Source organism: Astyanax mexicanus, chromosome 8 (assembly GCF_023375975.1).
Source record: "Astyanax mexicanus isolate ESR-SI-001 chromosome 8, AstMex3_surface, whole genome shotgun sequence".
Classification (NCBI taxonomy): Eukaryota; Metazoa; Chordata; class Actinopteri; order Characiformes; family Acestrorhamphidae; genus Astyanax; species Astyanax mexicanus.
The window spans coordinates 23,599,508-23,621,066 of record NC_064415.1 but is presented as its reverse complement, the minus strand read 5'-3'; the positions used below and the strand labels follow the sequence as shown (position 1 = coordinate 23,621,066).

The 21,559-nt window shown below is 38.0% G+C and overlaps 1 protein-coding gene across 2 annotated transcripts in view; it reads left to right on the top strand.

Moving 5' to 3' along the window:
* Positions 1 to 490: 490 nt before the first annotated feature.
* The window catches only part of znf638 (zinc finger protein 638), a 32,329-nt gene continuing 11,260 nt past the window's right edge, over positions 491 to 21,559 (top strand). Inside the window, exons 1-8 of one of the 2 annotated variants that reach the window (XM_049481914.1) lie at positions 491 to 1,187; positions 16,244 to 17,741; positions 18,942 to 19,003; positions 19,116 to 19,154; positions 19,248 to 19,636; positions 19,726 to 19,937; positions 20,072 to 20,224; positions 20,383 to 20,403. In XM_049481914.1, the coding sequence (XP_049337871.1) occupies positions 1,069 to 1,187; positions 16,244 to 17,741; positions 18,942 to 19,003; positions 19,116 to 19,154; positions 19,248 to 19,636; positions 19,726 to 19,937; positions 20,072 to 20,224; positions 20,383 to 20,403 (2,493 nt within the window). In that variant the 5' untranslated portion in view covers positions 491 to 1,068. Of the gene's footprint in view, positions 1,188 to 16,243; positions 17,742 to 18,941; positions 19,004 to 19,115; positions 19,155 to 19,247; positions 19,637 to 19,725; positions 19,938 to 20,071; positions 20,225 to 20,382; positions 20,482 to 21,559 lie in introns of both variants that reach the window. The other variant, XM_007248019.4, reaches the window with a different exon arrangement.

Genomic DNA, 21,559 nt, shown 5'->3' with positions numbered 1-21,559 from the left:
AAACTCACTGGTGTTTTTTCAATTGCAGTCCGGATGCAAGAGTTTTCTGACTTTTTCACAGACGTCCCCCTGAGAAACTAATCGTGTCCGGATAGGGCTTAAGTGTTGATTCAATACAGGCAAATTTGCTGTGTACATGAAAATTTGCAATCTGTCCACGACAGGACCAATTTATATCAAAACAAGCAGCAGTGACACGAATCTAAGATCTACAATGAAGTCTGGACATGAGCATGAGACAAAGAGAGTGGAAGCTTCATTCTGCTACCTCCCCTCATGATGTACCATGCACATGTCTCCTTCTCAGTTTCTAACCCCTCCCCCTATCTCTTTCTGCCTTCCTCCCTCTCTCTCTCTCTCTCTCTCTCTCTCTTATTCCCTTTGGTCTTTCCCTGCAGACTGGCATGTGACACTTGGCTCTACCAGCTGGCTGCTCTGGGTGTCAGAGCTATGTGTGTGGGAGGGTGGGGGGGCTTCAACTTCTTCAACTTTTCCTATCCAACACTGTACTTGAGTCTCTGTCCCTCAGGACAGAGTGAAGATGAGGAACTTGTCTAACAGGATTACTGATGGGAAGTCGTGGAACAAGTCTTACATTTTCTGCAGCTGAACTCTCAGAGATATACATATTCTTCCATGACTAGCTGTGGAATAATGGCAACACTTTGTAAGTTAAGGATCTAAATGACTTCTGGATCATTTATGGGGAATTAAATCCCCAAGATTTATACATGTTGACCTAGCAATAAGGAGCAGTATGTGTGTCACATGTAATTACTTATTAAAATATAAAATTATTATGTGCTTGGTGGAAATAAATATGCTCGCTAGTGGACTTTTCCTGTAATATGTGAGCTACTGTTACTTCTATTGTAATTCTGAGGACTTTTTGTGGTACGTTTAGTATTTTTGAAAAAATCTACTTTGGCTGTTTCTACCTCGGAGTAATTCTAAAAGACTTCAGTTAAATCTGTGTTGAGAAAGAGAAAAAAAGAAGAGAGAAAGGAGCGAGTAGCTACTCTGGCTCCTTATGTACGATCGTCCTGTTGATGTTCCAGGGCAGAAGAAATGATTAAAGGCAATAAGACACTTAGCACCCAGGATGGAGTGGAAAACACTATCACTAACAACACAAACAAACAACTTAATCAGCTGGCACTGCTAGCCAGACCTGATGCCCCTAACTGGTAAGACACAATTTTTTTTTCTTATTTATGATTTGGATTTTTTTTTATTTGTTTGTTTGTTTCTGCTATTGTGGTGAGGAACAATCTAAGAATGTTATTTGTGTTTGAATGTGTCCTTTGTTTGGTTGTGTAATTGTATTTACCTGTTTGTCGTGTATAAGGTCTTGTCTCGTTCTTCATGTATTGTTTTTTTATTGTGTGTTTGTGTGTTTGACAGTGGTTAGGTTTGCCGTTAATATATTTATTGATATTGGCGTCCAAAGTAGACCATTCTAGTCTTTTAGGTTTGAAAAATGTATTTTTGTTTTAAGGAAACTGTGATCTGTAGCCATTTTCTTAATTGTTTGTTAATTGGTTGACTGATAGAATTATTGTTTTTGTGTATTAGTATTACAACTTTAAGCTTTAATACCTTAAGCTTATTATTTAACTTCCATTTAAGATAATATTTTTATAATTTTTTTATATTTCATTTTTTTCCCATTTTCTCCCCAACTTACACAGCTAATTACCTAACCCACTCATTAGGACTCCCCCTATCACTTGTGTTGCCCCAACACCAGGAGGGTGCAGACTAGCACATGCCTCCTCCGACACATTTTAATCAGCCACTGTGTGAGTGATGTGGGGAAAGAATGCCATCTACCCACCCAGAGAGAGCAAGGCCAATTGTGCTCGTCCAGGGCTCTGGTAGCCGATGGTGAGCTACATGAACAGGATTGTTGAACAGTGCTGGCCCACACTTAGCCCGCTGGACCACTCAGAGCCCCTAAGACAATAAATTTAATGTGCACAAAATTAGTTCAATTTTTATAATAAGTGCAGTTACATGTAAACTACTGGTTACGGTTATACAGGATACAGATTCTGTAAATATGCAATTACGTAATACATCTTAACTTGTAAATAGCATAAAAATAAACAAGTGTATCTCAGCAGTTTATCACATATTAAAATGCATTTCACAAACTGTATTGTTGTAATGGAAATCTAAATGTGATTACATAACCAGTACTTAAACTGCTGTTACATATTGTTACTGATACTTTTTTGCCATTTTATATAAAATGGGACTGTTATAGTGTTACTGTTATGTCATGAATTAATAATGGCAAAACTTTATGTTTATTATTGCTAATTATTGTTACAGAGCCTTATAAAATGTCTGATAAATTATACATATATGACAAAAAGTGTGCTTTATGAAATTTCATTCATTTGTATTTGTATTTTATGACTGGCACTACATCTTCTTGTGCTGCTATTCGCTAAATACACACAAAGTTGCCTGACATGTACCCACAGATGAATTAAGAAAACAGTTTTACTACACTCACATTTATGCTGTTTTTTTAGGTTCAGGTAAGGTATGATTTGGTTACATTTAGGTGTAGCGTGAGTTATTGGTTAATAAAAAAAAATCACAGGGTAGCATATCGTCAGTGATGTGCTAAAGTGTATCTTTCCCCAAAATAGCAACTTTACAGGATAAGGTCCATTTATTTTTAACACAATTCAAATAATGCCAAAAGTAGAGAACTGCAATAATGGGTATACAGGGTTTTTGTATAACAGCTATAATATCTACAATTTATGAATTAGGACAGGTTATGTCCTAAATTAACAATGGTGAATAGTGATAAACTGAAAGACAGTTCCAGTATCAGACTGGTTGTGACCTCTTTCTATGAAGTTGGATGAAAGAGCTCTGCTGTCCTTTCCCTACTCTCCACCTTCATCCCTGGCACTAACAAAAGCCCTCTTCTGCCGTTTTTGCACAGCAACCATTGCCTTTTCAGCCAGTGATGTCACCCTGGTGTTTGCCAAACATCTTGCACTTCTTTCTGTCGGGAGGATTAGAAAGATGCTTTAATGGACACAGTCTAGGTGTCAAATTATGCTCAAAATTCCTCGACACCTAACCAGCCAGCCGAGAATGAAATCCATACGTGAAAGAGGCACATGTGAATAGATACACCCTGACCATTGGTGGGGTTTTTTTGTAGTTGTCTCAAATATAGTTTTCTCTAGATGTATTTATAGCTTACAGATATGCTATCAAAAATATTTATACCATAACATGATTTTAAATTAAGAGAAATGTCAATTATTGGACTGTAATGTTGAAATTAAAACCAGCTAACAATTTTTGATTGGTAGAACATAATCTCATCACCTATCAGGTTTTCTTATATATAGTATCTGATACAGTACTTACACTGACAATGACTTTTATTGCTTTAATTGTCTGATCACTGGGATAACATGTAGGTCACCTACATTACACCCAATTTCTTGCTAGCTCTCAAACACTAATAGACCACGTACAGAATTTTTACCTTTTTCCTCCCAATCGAACCTAAATTTCAGCCACAGCCACCACCTTTCTCCTATTTTTTTCATATTTTCATGGTTAGGACCTCAAAGGATCAACCCAGAGCAACTATTAGGCTATTTGGGTGGTGGGTCATTCTCAGATCTGTAGTGACACTGACATGGTGGTGGTGTGTTTGTGTTTGTACGGGTGGATCAGACACAGCAGTGCTGCTGGAGTTTTTAAACACCTCACTGCTGGACTGAAAATAGAAATATCCAGAAATATCCAGCCAACAGTGAAAGTAAATGTTCTATAAATGATCATTTACATTCAACTAATATTTAAGTTGCATTTAACAGACATGCCCTTGAATGTTATTTAAATGTTACTTGTGTCTCAGTGGGGCATCTACAATGAATATCTAAATAGCCTACTGGCTCCTTAAAAATAAAATTATATGGCTTATGACATCCAGCTAATATATTTAAAAGAACAAAGGGAACTTTAGGCTCTAAAGGTAGAGAAAACCATATAGTACACTATTTTACTTAAAAAGCTCATGTTTTAAACGATTTGCTAAATGAATAAATGACTATATCTGAAAGCCAGGATGCATCCACGACAAAAGCTAATGTTAAATTAAGGGTTATATGCAACTCTGGAATTATCTAAATATAAGTTACAGCAATGAAGAACATACTGTCTCTTATGTTTATCTGCAGAGCCACTCTATAATGGTATGCTGCCCACTTAAAATACACCAATGGGGTAAGAGGGCAGCCATTTCAAACGGCTAAGCACAAACTCAATAAAACAGTTACATACACTCCACGGTCAAACCCATAAATTCAGGACATAAATGAGAGGGGAACTGGAGTTCAAGTATGTTGACTGACCCTAAATATAAGCCACGTCATAAAATGTATCCATCAGGTGATTGTTATCTTGCCTCAAGTATATTGTATCAGGTAACACTGTTAAACACTATCAAAGATAAGAATGAAGTAGGTTTTATTAAAAGACCTGACAATCCATGTTCGGAACCCAATGGTTCCAAATGGTTTATAATCATCTCTGAAATGGCATGTATACCAGGGAGATAATAATGATCCTCTGGCTTAATATTAAAACCCTGATAGAGTCTAACATAGATGGATATTAGTGCAGTCTGTTTATACAGGGATATAATAAAATGAATAGCCGGGGATTATCTATCTGCAAGCGTGTGGGTTTGTGTGTATGTGTGTTCTCAAAACCAAGCCAAACAAAGTTCCCAACAGGAATTCTGCTGGGTTGCCAGCCATTCGATGATGGTTGTTGTTTCTTAAAATAGTGCTTACTTAAAAGTCCAGATTTATGAGGCTGTGATACCATCTAATCTATCTTTGAGTCATCCAAATTAGCAATAGCTTTGATTAATGGGTTGTTCTTGTCACTACACAGTAAAACATCCTGTTTTAAAGGAACACAATGGTAAAAAATAAAACTCCTAGATGGTTCTCAACTAGGTACACAGTACAGTTTTAGGAAAGACTTTAGTAAAGACCCCAACACATTTCAGTTACAGAAATAACAATCCACCAGATGGTTCTTCAGAGAGAATTTATATATATCAGTGTATAGTGTTAAATTCGTATCCATGGTGTCAATTTAAGCCAAAGTGGACACAACAAAACACTATCTGAGTTTGTTTAACACTGATAACAGTTTTTCTGCTCACACACATGTGTAGTGTTGATTGAGTGTAGTGAATAGGGAACAAGCAGAGGTTAGCGGGGACAATTTCCACGCCTACTCTCGAGAACAGCTCAGCATTTATATTCTGTCAGAATTAGAAGTGTTAATTGCAGTCTGGCTGTCAGCTGCTAATGAAAATGTAATTGTGCTTTTTATATCACAAGTAGATCTAACATCAAAACTGTTAAAACCAGGTCTCTACAAGTTACAAAATCTTAGAGTAGTGATTTTTTTAAAATGTATTTTTACATTTAAAAAAAAAAACAGTTATTTTATACCATACATTCATACTCTTATAGACGGCCTAAAGTCTGTGTTTTACTTTTATGGGGCGATAAGAGACTAAAAGGTATGTTTAGCTATGCTATTTATGTTTCCAGAAGCTGTGAGTCTCAGCATGTCTGTGTATGTCTAGGTCAAACAGGTGGCTCAAGTGACCTTGACTTTGCGACGGGCAAATGGAGAAAATTTTATATCTGGGTGCCATAATATGATTTATGAGGTTTATTATTATTTAGTAATAGATTTCTACCATTTCTTTCAATGGACAAGAGGTAACAAGATGTGCTTTATCTCCTGGAGTACCTTTAGTCCACTTTGGCCCTGTTTACACATGGTCAATTCACATGTTTTGAGGATCAGGATTATATTTGGAAAGGGCAAAGTCACTTTAAAATGCAAGTGTAAACCCATTAAAAACACAATAAAACAGGTAGAAATCGGGTCATGCAAATCAGTTTATGAGCCACATTATATCAGTAAACACATTAGTTTCTCCTAGATTCATCCGACAAACGAAACTCCCAGTACAACCAAAACAACAAAAAAACTAATAACACAAGCAAATATGTATGTTCCATCCCACAGAGCAATTGTATTTCAGTCACATTCAAGTGACAATATTATAATCACCTCCTTGTTTTTCTACACTCTTTGTCCATCACATCAGCTTCACTAAACCTTTAAAAGTGCGTATTATTCGTTTTATATGTCTATATAGCAATCAAGCTGTTAAACTTCAGCTTTACAACAGGACACTGTTGGCTGGATATTTCTGGATATTTCTATTTTCATTTCAGCAGTAAGGTGTTTAAGAACTCCAGCAGCACTGCTGTGTCTGATCCACCCGCACACACACAAACACACCACCACCATGTCAGTGTCACTACAGATCTGAAAATGACCCACCACCCAAATAGCCTAATAGCTGCTCTGGGTTGGTCCTTTGAGGTCCTAACCATGAAAATATGAAAAAAAATAGGAGAAAGATGGTGGCTGTGGCTGTAATTTAGGTTTGATTGGGAGGGAAAAGGTAAAAAATGTTATGTTGTAGCATTCTGTACGTGGTCTGTTAGTGTTTGAGAGCTAGCAAGAAATTGGGTGTAATGTAGGTGACCTACAAAGTCATCCTAGTGATCGGACAATTAAAGCAATAAAAGTCATTGTCAGTGTAACTGTATCAGGAGTGATAATTCCATTTGACAGCACTAGCAGAGACACTGAAAAGAAATCGTCACAGCAGTGGCACAGAATATGGGACATTGCAGCCTCGAGAAATTTAAATGTGCTATACTGTGTCAAATTATTTCAAGTCATAATATAGTCATAGAACTTTATATTGTATAGATTGTGTGCTGGTCAGTAGTAATAATATACAGATAGCACAAAAGATTATGTTTTTCTATACGTAATTCAAAAAAATAGAGCAGAAAACATGCTTTCGTTCACAATTAGAACATTTTCCTTATTAAACCCTAAAAGCTAAATCATAAAATCTCAGTTTTAATCACTGACTCACAATGAGTGCTAGTGAGCCTAAAGTACAGCCTTCCCATGGAGGGGTTAGTTATAATGCCTCAGTATACACATTCCATAAAGCTGAAAATTCCTGTGCAAATTCACAAGTTTTAGTACTTCTACTTCCTGGGGATTATTTTCCACAACTGCAGGGACATTTTATGTTAAGTCTCATTACTACTGGAAAATAATATTAGTTCTAGCTATGGTGATGTGCAAAAAAATACCAAATGCTAGATGGAAAATAGGATAAAGGATAGTTGCTCCTTAAATCATCAATGGTTTTCACAGACTTTGTCACATTGTGTCTTTGCAGAGACCATAAACAGCAAGTACCAGAAACAAAGACTACATTTTCATTTGTAGCTGCGACATGCAATTATAAGCCCAACTCTAACCCAAATAGGATGATTTACTGCTCTATTGCTATGGTGTTGCTGTGAGATCTGGAGAAAAAGGCAGCCAAAGTTTAAGTTAAAGCAGTAGAAAATACCTCCAAACAAGCAAGCAAAAATCAATCAGTTAATCAAGTTTTCTAGGACACTATGTTGCCTTTCATTATGAGTTTAATACCATAGTTAAAAAAGAGAGATAGCAGGTGTGCATAGGCTCATCGTCAACTACATGTTTTTGCATACAAGCAAAGGAAAGGGGCAGGGACGACCAAGAAATGCTAAACTGCACGACAAGTGGTTTTAAATACAGCCGAAGCGGATGCATGGCATAACTTACTGACACTATTACAAGAAAATGTCACACCAGCATGTTCTGAAACCATGTGCATGAGATAAAGACAAAATACTATGTTAGTGTGTGTGTGTGCATCCCGAAATAGAAAGTGTGGAGGTGCTGAGAGAATGAGATCCTTCTTAGCCGAGGTGATGAAACCATAGCTCAAGAGAAGTGTACTTCCATTAAGAAGAAACCTTAACCAGAACAAACACATCTTTTAATACACTGTATGTGAGACATATTACATATAGAATGCATAAATGAGAAAAAAAAGAAAGGGAATACCCAAAAACTACTTGAAAAAAAAACTTGTATATTAATCATACGACTTATAACTCAGTCATTAATATTGATGATATACAGACACAATAGTAATGTTTATGTAGTTACGAGCATGAGGTATTGCATTGTTGACCCATATCCAAGTTCGTAAGGCCAAACAATTTATGTCCCGTTTTTATTTCATGCTGCCTTTGAGGCTATTATAAGACTTTGAGGCCAACATGCCAGTTGCTGTGGTTTGAGCTATGATTATCATGTCAGCAAGGCCTTGCTCAAATCTAAGGGCTGAGGAGAAACCCAGCCCATTAATGAATGATATGCTTTCCCATGAGACCTTAGGCTCTATTTGTTTTCATTTTGTCCAATTAACTGTCCGCTTAACAGGCTCCTGGGGGCCTTTAATATTTATTCCTGTGTGATGCCTGCCAGATGGAGACAGATGGTGAATGGTGTCACTGCTCTGTGAGGATATGTAGCCTTATAGATCATTACTGTAGTACCAAATGTTCAGAGGGACAGAATTGTTGAGAGGTTCTCTGTCCTCACTCAATTTGCAATTTGATTAAGGTTACAGGGAAACCGATGATAAAGTATACCACAGTATTTAAAAATAAAAATGTATGACATGCTTTGACATGAATAATGTTTCATACTGTTTTACTGGTCTGTGTGTTCAGTTTCTGGCACACATCCAAGCACAGCTCATTCCCTGAGGTGCATTTAGGAGGACTACATAATGGGGGTGCTGTAGGAGATCACTAATTGGTGATGACATGCCCTGAAAACAGTGTAGACATAATATGACCTTAGTAGATTTTAGTGAACTGCTCGTGTCATTCCAAATAAAAGACAGTAAACAATCCTGGATGGGCCAGTCTGCTAAATGTGATTAAACACACATCCTACATAATATCTATCCAAAATATAGTTTCTCTGTTCCAACATGGTTCCAAAGTGCTGGTTAGTGTTAGTTACGTTAAATGCAAGAGAGCAGGGTGACCAAAACTCGTTACTTATATGAAGCTATCATTTAAATCTAATGGTGATTTAAGTCTTAGTTAGCTGGAACGTAAACATTGCTGTGGTGTTTAACCTTGATGCTCTACTTGCTTTAGTATGAAAAGTTATGTCTGTAGCACAAATATCAGCCGGATGGCATTTTTTGGCTCTGCAGCTAAACTCGCTAAGCAATTAATTAGCTAAGAAATGTAATTGTCTTCTGTGGTGAGCAGAATGTAATCACGCTAACTAAGCTAATGCTTAACAGCTTCTTTTTGTTTACATTAGTTTGCAGTTGACTGTTAATTTAAGATTTATTAAATAACTGATTTGACTCAGTTAACACACGGTCTCTTCTTGTGACTAAAATCTGGACTGTATCCTTAAATAATTGTACCCACTTGCGTTTACAAGTGGCTGTTAAATGCGGCTCTGATTAGTCTGACTGAAATCAGATTGCTGTGTGATTCTAAATATACAGATCTGCTTGCTGTGATGCAACTATTACTGTTGTTTTCCTAGTTCAATTTAAGCCTGAGCAGCTTCTGCTTTTTGTAGGAAGGCAGCAAAGTGAGATAACCAAATTAAATAGAGGAAATGGGGCAGTGGTAGAAATGGTTGCAAAGACTAATCATGACATGCAAGCAAAAGGCATGGTGTTTATAGGGTGTTGGATAGAAGGGAGGAGATGCTTCAGGCAAGCTTAGTTATTTTATTTGAACTGGGAGGAGTTTGGGTTGTTGAATGTGTCCTGGACTTGATACAAATGTGTCTCAGAGCACCTCCTTAAGTGTTAATGTGATTTGACCTTATTCAGATATGATCTTGATACTGAAGATCTGGGATCAGGTGTTTTTTGTCTGTTTTGGCTATTCCCTGCACCTGGTAATATTGTCTTAGGTTGTAATATTTGAAGATAGTATGGCGCAAAGATAAACATGGACCATGTCCCTCTACAGTCAGGCCCATGCATCTTCATGATTTGGGCTCTGCATGCCACCACGTTAAATTTAAAATTAAACCAATGAGATTTAATTAAAGGGTGGATTTTCAGGTTTAATTCAAAGGGTTGAACAAAAATATTCTATAAAGTGTTTATGAATTGCAGACATTTATCTACAAACCCTCCTCAATTCAGGGTGTGAAAAGTAATCGGACAAATTATCTGGCTATTCCCTCATTAATTCATCATCAGTAAAGCAGGTAAAAGGTCTGGCGTTGATTGCAGGTGTGGCATTTTTGTTTGGAAGCTGTTGCTGTGAACCCACAACATGTGGTCAAAGCAGCTTTTAATGGAAGTGATACAACCCATCATCAAACGCTTCATAGTATATGTTTGTTCAACCCTTTGAATTGAAACTGAAAACGTATATACTTCAATTGCATCTCATTTGTTTCATTTTAAATCTATATATGTATAAATGTTGTCAGCTACTCAGAAATGTTTGCAGGGGTTGCTCTCTCTCTCTCTCTCTCTCTCTCTCTCTGGCACTTACCTGCTGTTTTTCAACGCCCGTGGTGATTACAATCTGTCACTATGCAGGGATTGGACACACACTATGACTTCTCGCTTATCACTCGTGGGAATATGGACAGAAGACTAGGTGAGGACATGAGAGAGACTGTAGAGAGGGTGATGTAAGGCTAATGTTGAGCCATTAGGCCTGGGTTATGGGTGGATTAGCAGTAGATTAGTATATGGTGTCTCACTTGGATGTACACCACCACCAAACAAATATAAACCAAATTGGTTTTGGTAGACATACATAACACAAAGTTTTTTTTTTAATTTACAACGTGTCCAAAATAGTCCTGTCAATACATCATTTACTTTTTACTAGATGGAATTATGACTGGAACCATGCCATGGAACAATCAAATGATCATACTTCGAGAGTTCTAGCTATTTTAAAACATGCCCTGTTTCTCTTATAAGGTTTGCAATGATCTAGTGAAACACCTAATTACACCCATAGCCAAAAAAACAGCACTGTGTTGTCTCCTGTTTAAAGGAGAAAATTGTGTTTGAGAAATAAGCTTGTAGTCACAATGAATGTTGGATAAAACATGGCTGATCACAAAAGGAACTGCAGACCTTATTCTGTCCCCTTTTATTATGCCCGACAATGCAAAATGTCTGCTTTTAGTTAACCTAACCTAGTCAAAAGGAACAGTCCTGAGTACAGGCTTAAAGAGTTGATGTCATGACCTACACATGTTTATTAGATACAGACACCTCTTGTGTGATTTAAGAGTAGATGTCAGGCTTCGACTTATTTATTACTGCTCCTGCACGATGTTTGACGTCGTCAGCCACATAACTCAAATTTCCTCAGGCAGCTGGATGGAGCCTCATGAGAAACATGACCCCTGGAGACATGGGGGATGTGGGAGGGGGGGATTGACTCCCCAACACAGTCATACACTGTTACTGAAGAGTTGATGACATTTAGAAGAAGTCATCCTACTGCCTTAAATTTAATCGATAGTATTATTTTCTGTTGTCATGTAGGTTAAGAAAATTATCCAATTAAGCCATCACTGGCCAGTTTTGTCTCTGAGCCAAAATGCTTTGCATTTTATTTCTTATTCAAGATTAACGGCATGACTCCAGTTGCATCCACGAGACATGACGTTATTGGAGTCCCATCATTAAAGCAGCCCATGTCTAAATTGGGGGCTAAAAACCTATGCAATCTCGCCTCTGAGACTATTTTAAGTTACCTCCTGATCTTCAGTGGCTATGTTCCACAATATCATGTGATTGCCATGTAGACACACTAAAGTTGTGGGCCTACCTAAAGTAAGTAATTGGCTTTTTGGTGGTAACAGGTTAGAAAAGTTTACATAGAAAAGTTAAATTAAGATAATATTATATAAATTTACACAAACTCATGTATGCAGCCCTATAGGCCCACCAGCACATTACATTATTATCCAGTAAGTATAGGAAATTTGAATACACATTTCCTTCCTTTTAAAAGAAATGAAGCCAAAATTGTCTGCCATGTTGTCAATTTAGTGTCACAACAACTAGCACAACTGCTCATTTGGTAGACCTGCCACTTTCTCCCAGACCAATCATGTCTTTTAGCTTAATTGAGTTTACAGCACAGAAGCAAATTATGATACCCTGGTTTGTCCAGTAGGTGTAACGTTTCAGGAGTGAATATATATAATTATAGAACTTTATGGACCTTTCACTTTTGCACTGTCCATACTATCTACAGCCATTTGTTTTTTGTGTGTACTGGCAATTAAGGCATGAAATGCTGGAGTAATGGTAATTTAATAAAATATTTCAGTATCACATTTTTGGAAGACCTGTATCTTACTCTATTAAAATTAAATGAACACTTGTACAAGAAGAGACAAGACTAAGTTGATCTGGAGTTTTCTCTTTTCAACAAAACCTTCTGCTGTGTCATTTATTTTTTGCTTTCTGTGCACTTTTATATTTTACAGACTACACAAATACACTTTCAGTTTTGCTGCATGTGTTCAGGTTTATTGGTGGACAGTAACAAAGTAAATGTAATTTCCTAATGTACTCAAGTAGTTTTTCTTGTAACTGCACTATACTAATTTTTTTGAATTTTGGGTGACTTTTTACTTTAAATCTGTTACAGACCGAATTCAATTATTTTACTTTTTTCTCAACTACATTCCAAAAAGTAAAAATAAAAAACTAAAAAGGTGCAAGTCGTTCTTTTCGGATTCTGTGTGCATAAAATGTATCAAAATATCATTATATCAAAATAAAAGATGCACAAAGCAAGCACACCAGTAATGTGCACACTTTGTTTTGAACTCATTTTGACCCTTTAGAATTACAATAGAGTCTTTTCACCTACAACTTGCTGATTAAGCAAGAGTTTTAAAAGAGTATCAAAAACCAATTTCACAACCACAACCCTTCTTTCAAGTTATTTGACATATTTCATTTATTTATCAAAATATAATTTTATTATAGTAATTTTAGAAATAAAATCAACTTATAAAAGGTTTGTAGGCTTTAAAATGGCTTTACAATTTAAATATTGTTATTTTTCTTACTATTTTATCTCTTTTATTGTCTCAAGCTTTTTATATTTAGTAAGCTAATGCTGCAGACTGCAGCCACTGTCCTTAGTCTGTGTGTAAGCTAGTGTGCTAGTACTGTCTGTATGTGTATCAGATAATGCTCTCACATCTAATAAAAAATATATATAAGTAGAACTATAGAAATGTGCCAGTGATGTTTTCTTATACGCTTAAAAATGTTTAAAATGAAAGTAACACACCTGTCCCCTGTACATAATAGTTTGCATGTCTGATTTGAATCTAAAGGATTCTGTTTGTTCTGATATGACCCACTCACCCCTCCTCCTAAAAATCTAGCTCAGGACCAGCTGGTCAACCAGAAAAATTCTATGCTGGTAGGTTAGCTCGTTTACTAGCTCTTGACCAGCATATAGTGTTTTTTTTTTTTTTTTGGTTGGATAGTTTTTCTAAAGGGAATTGGGTTCCTCCCCCCTAAAACTCTGTTCCTAGAAAGCCCTTAAAAGTATATATTGCAGTTTATAAACTTGTATGTATTAATAACAGTCATCTAATTTACAGTTTAATTTCTTGGTTCAGGGTTCTGCTTTTGGGTTCACAAAACATGTGGCCCTTTTTAGAAGCAAATCAAATTAGGATGTGTTTGGAACCAAACCAATTTGTTTTTTTTCCTTCTCACGTTTGATTAAAATTCCATACTCCTTTGCGCAAGTTCACATGAAATTATTTATAAATTCCAGTTTATAAATCTATTTTTTAAACTCTTGTTATTACTAAACATAATCTCGTTTTCTAGATTTTTGGTTGAATAACTATGTGGGCCAACATTAGAACCAGACCAATCTCGACCCATCTGGCGTGTTAGAGCGTGATAGATAGAGCATCAGTCTGTACTGTAAATGTAGTGCAAGTACACATGCGCGAAAATTACGCGCATGCGCGATGCGGATCGGTCCGCGACGAGCAGCAGAGACTGGGGAGATTTGAGTTCAGGAGAAAAATGAGTCTTCAGTGATGAAAGGCGAAGGATGAGCGACATGAGAACCTAGGTATTAAATACGAGGTATGTTTTTGGAGCGCGGACGCGTAGCCGAGCCGCCTCAGTAGCCCCTGCAGGGTGTTTTTCCCCCCGTGTCGGTTCACACTGTCCGGGGTTTCCTCCAGGAGAGGAGAAGGCGGCGGCGGCGGCGGTTTGACTAGGCCGGACGAGGCCTGCAGTTATATCAGTAACCTGACTGCGCCCTTTATGCTGTTAAACCCAGCCTGTAGCTTCTGATGTATTTTTGGATCGTGCTTTTATTGTCAACAAGAATACCGTGTGGTTATATCTTACATAATCTAGCCTTTTTGCTTCCCCGTGCTAGGTTTGGTTAAGCTAGTTAGCTATCTTAGCTAAGCTAGCTAGCTATCCCAACAACTGCACGACGAAACGTGTTTACAATGCCCTAATTCATTAATAGGAAGTATTGGAAAAACTTTCTGGAGCCTTTCTTACGGCTGAAGGATGCAATAGTGTCCCGCGTTGAGTTCTAACTGACTCTGTCATGCGTGTTTATGTATTAGCAAGTTACCCTAGCTAGGAAACTGTAAGTTGGTATCCTTGACTACACCCAGCAGGCCTAAAGTGCAACACACGCCTAAACCCGAAATCAAGGTCCAGTAGGTTTGCAATTAACTGTTAATGCTTTTAACAGACATGCTGCGTTTGTGTTTTCCTTACTAATTCCCTAGCTCAGTAATGTCTGTAAAGGGCCAGTTTGACTGCATATTTTCATTCCAGTCAGGAAGAAAACCTGCAGCTATATAAGGCCATTACTAGTGCTAAAAGTAATGGGTATTTTTTTTATTAGTATATTTGTCTGCAATTATTTCTGCCATGAGCGCCATCTCTTTTCACATCTGCACACATGTGAATGTTACCCCGCCTGTACCATAATATCAACAAGGTCTCATGTCAAATTAAAATAATGACCCCTAAAACACAGATATGAATTTTTAGCTTCATAACTTAACTGAATGTATTTGTGAGAGTAATAAATGTGGCCACAAAAAAGAAATACATCAATGAAATAATTAAAATTAAAGTGCAACCATTGTTTCAAATGTATAATTCATAAAAGGAGTATTAGCCCCAGGATTTAGTTGCAGTCTAGAACTCAACAAATGGTGTCAACAAAAGCTGTGCATTGGCAAGAAAGCAATACGATGTATAAAACATACAGGGGTTTTGAGTCAGTAGCACGACAGGAAATATTTTACAGTACTTTACTTTAGCTTTTTTAACAAATAAAAAAAGTCATAAAAAGTCTGCTTTGTATGCAATTATAAAAAAAAAACTTTTTTAGTACATTACCCAGTTATACAGTTTTCAAGGCTTTTGTGTTGGGATTGAGTTTGCAGAAATTACAATTTTATCTAGCACATGTAGCACAACACACTATATTTTTATACCGTCTTTAAAACACTTAAATCACAAGTCTTTACCCTTACATTGAGGTAATTTAATTCTTCAGTAATCAACTGTCACTCAACTCCTCTTCAGAGCAACCATAAGCATTCAAAGTCTTGGGATTGATGTGCTTTTTTCCAGAAGTAATATTCTTGTATATTTGTAATATATTTGTTTTTTTTTATTATTTATTTATTTTTATTTGTGTCTTTCTCTCTCAATATGTATTAACTGCAATTACTGCAAGCTTTTTATTTCGAAAGAAGAATATGTTCTGAAATGTTAACTGTTCTTAAAATCTCCCAACTCCCTTTTTTGTTATTTATATTTTATTTATTACTTGAGGGCAGATGTGAGACCCACTTCTGGGTTTAGGGATGACCTTAAAAAACCTGCAGTATTAAATTTTTTTTAAATAATTTTAATAAGAGTGATGTACTTTTCACTCCACATGTGGAACATGTCTGGCCCATGCATCCTGCATTTGTTCTGTACATACGTTCTGCTGTCCATAGAAATGTATGTGATGCGCCTGTGAGATGCAATACCAGCATAAACAGTGGAGCCAATTTAGGACTCCCCTGTGTGTGAAAGAAAGTGGGGGGGAATCGCAGCCTTCTTGTCCCTATTGTCAATAGTTGAAGACAGCAAGCCAATAACCCTGTCTGTGTTTTTTGTTTTTTGTTCCCTCAACTTTTTCAGCTTTGCGTTGTTCTTGGAAAGTTGTGTTACGAATTCCCTGAACAACTTTAGGAGCCCGCCTGTCTTTGGCCCTGCCTCCCTCCATTTGGCCCAGATAAAGGCTCGTCTGGCCCTGCACCACCTGAATGTGATTGCTGCTGGAAACGTCGCACCCCCTCTTATTGCTTCACCTGCCCTGCCCTTGCTCAACCTGCTCAAAGTTACCATGTCCCATCCTATGTATAATAACCGTGGAGGACTCTTCTCCAGTGGTCAGAGACCTGTGGTAACTGGGCAGTATGGTCTTGGGTCACAGACTGGTCTGGACATTGGGCCAAATGCTCTAGGCCCTAACTCCATGTCCAGTACTCGTGGGGGAATGATGGTAAACCAACAGATGACTTTTCCATTGGGTCAGCGGCAGTCGCAGATGTCCCAGGACCTTGAAGCTGGAATTGATGCGAACATCCGTGGAGCTCGTGAGGAAGTGCGTCTGGTCACTCAAATGCTACAGCAGCCAAAGTCAGATAGAAGAAATGACCTTCGGGATGATGGGATTTCACCAGGTGGCAGTGGTTATACAGCGCCTGGTGTTGCAGGACGGTCTGACGTGGACTGGAGTGGTTACCAGGTTCCTGGTAAACTTTTTACTTCCCCAGCTATAGGTCATTCCTCTAGTTCTACTGGGTTGTTCCAGTCTCCGGCTTTTGGCAGCAGCGGAGGACTAAGGGGTTTGGATAGCAAGCTTCCATTAGACCTTCCACCTGCACGTTATACTTCAGAGAGTGCCAGTGGAATCTTGGCAAGTTTTGGACTTTCAAGCGAGGACCTTGAGCTCCTTAGCCACTACCCTGATGATCAGCTGACTCCAGACAACCTGCCCTTCATTTTGCGAGACATCCGGTTACGCAAAGCCAAGAGGAGCATCCCCGACACTGATGCAAGAGATCCCCGGATCACGGAAGCACGACAGGGCAAAGTGATTGATTATGGACATTCTAGTAAATTTGGCTTTCCTGAGGAGAAAACGGACAGCTATACATCTGATCACCTTCCTAAAGAGTCCAGCAAGTACAGCAGAGAAGTCCAGCTCTCTTCGTTCAGTGGCGTTGATGTATCAAAGCACCCACAGCAAAATCCGAGAGTTCCTGCCAAGGCTTCGGTTCAAGAGCTTCAGAAATCTTCAGCAGTGACTCAAAGATCCACTTCACAGAGTTTGGACATGCAAAGGACCAGTACAGTCACTGGAAGACTGCCCACTGCAGCGTCTGTACCATCTCCCGTCACTCGACTGCCACAGATGCCGCCTCCACTTGCTGTTCGACCACAAGCTCCTGTGATACCATTGGTCTCTGGAGGTCAAAAGCTTTCCTGGCCTCCTGGTTTCCCACCTTCAGCTTCTGCTCCAGCTGTGAAAAGACTGCCGACTCCCACCATGATGAATGATTACTCTGCAGCTACCCCGAGAATCTTTCCACATACATGCTCTCTGTGTAACATAGAATGTGTCAAAATTAAGGTGAGTATCTACCCCTCACATAGAGTTTAAAATTTGAAACGTGTACAAAATGTGTTGCCTAAAATTCTGTGATTTGTGAAGTGACTGTTTTGGCGTTTGCCTCACAGCAACTATAACTGTGATAAAAAAGAAGAAAAAAAATCAATAAATTGAAAAAAGCAAATGTAATGTATTTAAGTTTGTGTTTTTACTTCATAGTGAAATGTGATTTTTTAATTAATGTGATGTATTTTATGTGTAATAGTAATAGCAGGTAAAGGTGATGTAATGTTAGGCTAGGTTTTAAATGTAATTAAGAAATTAGCTGCTTTCTGTATATTCCAAGCCTGGGATACACAGTTCTTTGGAATGAAGACTACTGAATGTTTCCTGAAGACCTAAATGGACCCAGAAGTAAAGGAACAGGATTCTTTTTTCTCTTTTTTTATTTTTTTTTTATTTATTTTTTATTATTATTTTATTATTATTATTTTTTGGACTGAACATTCTCAATGAGGAAAGTTGATGGCCTATAAGAAGACACTTTTTACTGATATTTTCCAACTGAATCACCTTGGAAAAGGACTTTTTGTAAGCTGTGGGACGGTGCTTCAAAAGAGGACTTTTTAAGCAACAAATTTATTGACTATCTTCTATTTTTAATAGTCATTTTTATTTTAGTGTTTTTCTTTTATGAAGCTGACTTTGTAGCCTAAAGGCTAATTTATACTTCTGCATCAAACCTTTGCCATAACCTACGTGTCCCCTATGCGTAGCCGCGTAGCCTATGCTTGACCTGACACACACCCTCTCCTAGATGTAACTATGCATTATGGACAGCAGCTGCTGAGCCTTGTGTTCTGCCAACATATTCATGCCTTTATGGTTTAAATTGTAGACGATACCTAGACTTAACGCAGAAGTGTAAACCAGCCTTAAAGGTTGTGATTTTTTGAGAATGGAGTGTTATTCAGCAGTCTAATAATTCGATGTTTATCGCATCTACATTGCCAAGTGCTCCGAAGTTGGGTTAAGCAATATTTGCTCATTGCCCTCTTTTACATATTTGTTGATTGAGACTTATTTTTCAGAAATGGAACCCTGTGATTGGGATATTTAAAAAAAAATGTTGTAATAATCATCACAGTTGTTGCTGAATATGATAACATTTAGCTTTTGTCAGTGTCTGGTCTGAGTTTTTTTTTTTTTTTTCTTTGACAGGATTGGATTGAACATCAGAACACAAATCTTCACATTGAGAGTTGTAGGCATCTCAGAAAACAGTATGTATTAATTATTTATTATAATTAGTAGTTCTTATACTGTGCTTTACATTTACACTTTGTCTTGGGGAATTAGACATTTACTGGAAGCGCGCGTGTGTGTGTCAAATAGATATCCAGATTGGAATGTTGAGGCGGTCCCTGTTACTAGGCAAGTGGTGACACTTTATTTTTTTTACATTTAAAATTTGTAACTTTTTTTTTTATCCTTTCATAATTGTATTATTATTACCTTTTTTTATAGTACTGAAAAGAAATCAGAACATCGTAGTCCAAAACGTCGTGCTCGTTCACGTTCCTATTCAAGAAGCCCCAGCCCAAAGCGCCATCATGGCTCAACCAGTCGTCGACAGCGAACTCGATCCCGCTCACGGAGCCCTCGGCGGTATCGCCGCTCCCGTTCTCGAAGCCGAACACGATCCCCTCGCAGGAAGACTCGTGGTGGATCACCCTCGTACCGGCGGAGGTCTCGTACTCCTTCAGGACGAAGGTCAAGATCACCAGGATATAGCAGTAGTAGACGTTCACCTGTACGAAGTTCTCGGAGGGCGAGCCCTCGCCGGAGCAGCCCTTCTCGCCAGCACAGATCGAGCAGCAGTGAGAGACTAGCTAAAAAACTTCTTGAGTCCTCAGGTAAGATGAGTGAACAGTAATTACTTGCCATAAGTGTGCTCATTGCATTTTTAATTGTTACTTTATTTGTTTTTCTTTTTTAAATGCAGAACTCTCTAAAGTCACAAACAGTAGTAGTCTAGAGGCCATGGTGCAGTCGTTGGCCCCAGCATTGCTAGCTGAGCTGGCCAAGAAGAGGAACAGTTCTTCTTCTCCCTCAGTGAAGAGTACCAGCAATCGGAGGCGATCTTCTTCTCCTTCTTTGAAAAGAAGTGAATTCTCCAAGTCAAGCTCCTCAACTGTGAAAAGCAGCATGCCCAAGGTCTGAGAAGCTAATGCGCTACATAAGTTTCTCTGTGTGTCTCTCTGTGCTCAGTTTTTTTCCTGTTTTTGCAATTTTTGTGTGTGTATTTGATTTGTTTATTAATTCATTGATTTATTAATTTATTAATTTAGAGTGACAAGGTTAAGAAGCCCGCTGGACCTGGGACAGCCTGCTTGCTGAGACTGAGGGGCATTCCATTTGGTACAACTCGTGAAGAGCTAGTGGCTGCAATTGAGCCATATGGCAAGATTCACACTGCCATATTGCTTAAAGCCATTTCAGAGGTATGTTTAATTCTCTAGTGCAATAAGTAATATTTTTTTTTCTATTTATTTAATTGAATCAATTAAATATAGTGTGTCAACAAGAAGTACTGTCACAGTATTATGTAATTAAAAGTGAGTAATAGTTAGTATATTTCCTTAATTGTTTTTGTTTTCAGGCATCTGTGTGTATGGAGAAGGTAGAGGATGCCAAAGCTTTGGTTAAATTTCAGAACCTGAAGTTGCATGGAAGGCATGTTAACATCTGTATGGAGAAGGTATTTTTTCTACGTTTTTATCCTCAGTTCTTTGCATCAATTTCTAACCACGCATGATGTTTATTTATGTCTCGGGCAGATTTCTGGTAAATTATTACAGATGTGGTCTGATAAGGGTGTAAATGTTTTCCCCCACAGACCTCTTAAAAGACTCTTAAAGGCTGCTTTTGGGTAGTAGGGCTGGACCCGAATATTCGGGTATTCGGATATTCGTTCGTTGAGTAGGTATTCGGTTTTTAATTTTGGTATTCGGATATTCGTTTTTTTTCTCCTTTCCAGAGTTCCACCTCACTCTAACCACTTCTGTTCTCGCGGGTCCCGTCAGAATATCTTGCGCGCGGGACAGAACTGAACTGTTATTGGCTGGAGCGGGAGTTTAATCCAGACGATGCGGGAGCAAATTAATAAATAGTTAAGAAAACTGTAATAATTGTAAAAAAAAAAAAAACCTAAAGAAAACTCTCAACGCGCAGGATGGACCGACACACACACGCACACACCGATGGTGTTTGGACTGGGGTAAGGAACGGGACCGCACTATTCAGCACTGCTGTTTTAATAAATATATAAGTAAATTTGAAGCATTAAATGTAGTTTATTTAATTTATATTAGGAACGTGGGGCGGGAGCGGCAGAAATGTGTATGTGGCGGGCGGGCGCGGGATTAAAAGAAGCAATTTTTTTGCGGCGCGGTAACGAGACAGAAACGCGGGAGCGTGGAAGAGTGGGTTTAAAAATCAGTCTCGCGCAGACCTCTATTATACATGATAAAAAAAAATGCAGGCTCTTCGAAACTGATTTATATAATAAAACGTAAGGGGTAATGTGGCAACAGTAGGGGCTAAATCTGTTACAAAAGCCTGGCCTACAAAAATGATGTCTGAACAAATTTCCTCTTATCTAATATAATTTAAAATGGCTTAAAAATATAAAATAATTTCTAAGCAAACAAAATATTTAATATTGAGCTTATAGCCCAAGTGCAAAAATACAAAATCAGTAATACGGCTATGCCCTGCACAATCCGTAAACCGAAATAGACCAAGTACAATAACGTCATTAACAATGACTTTCCTCT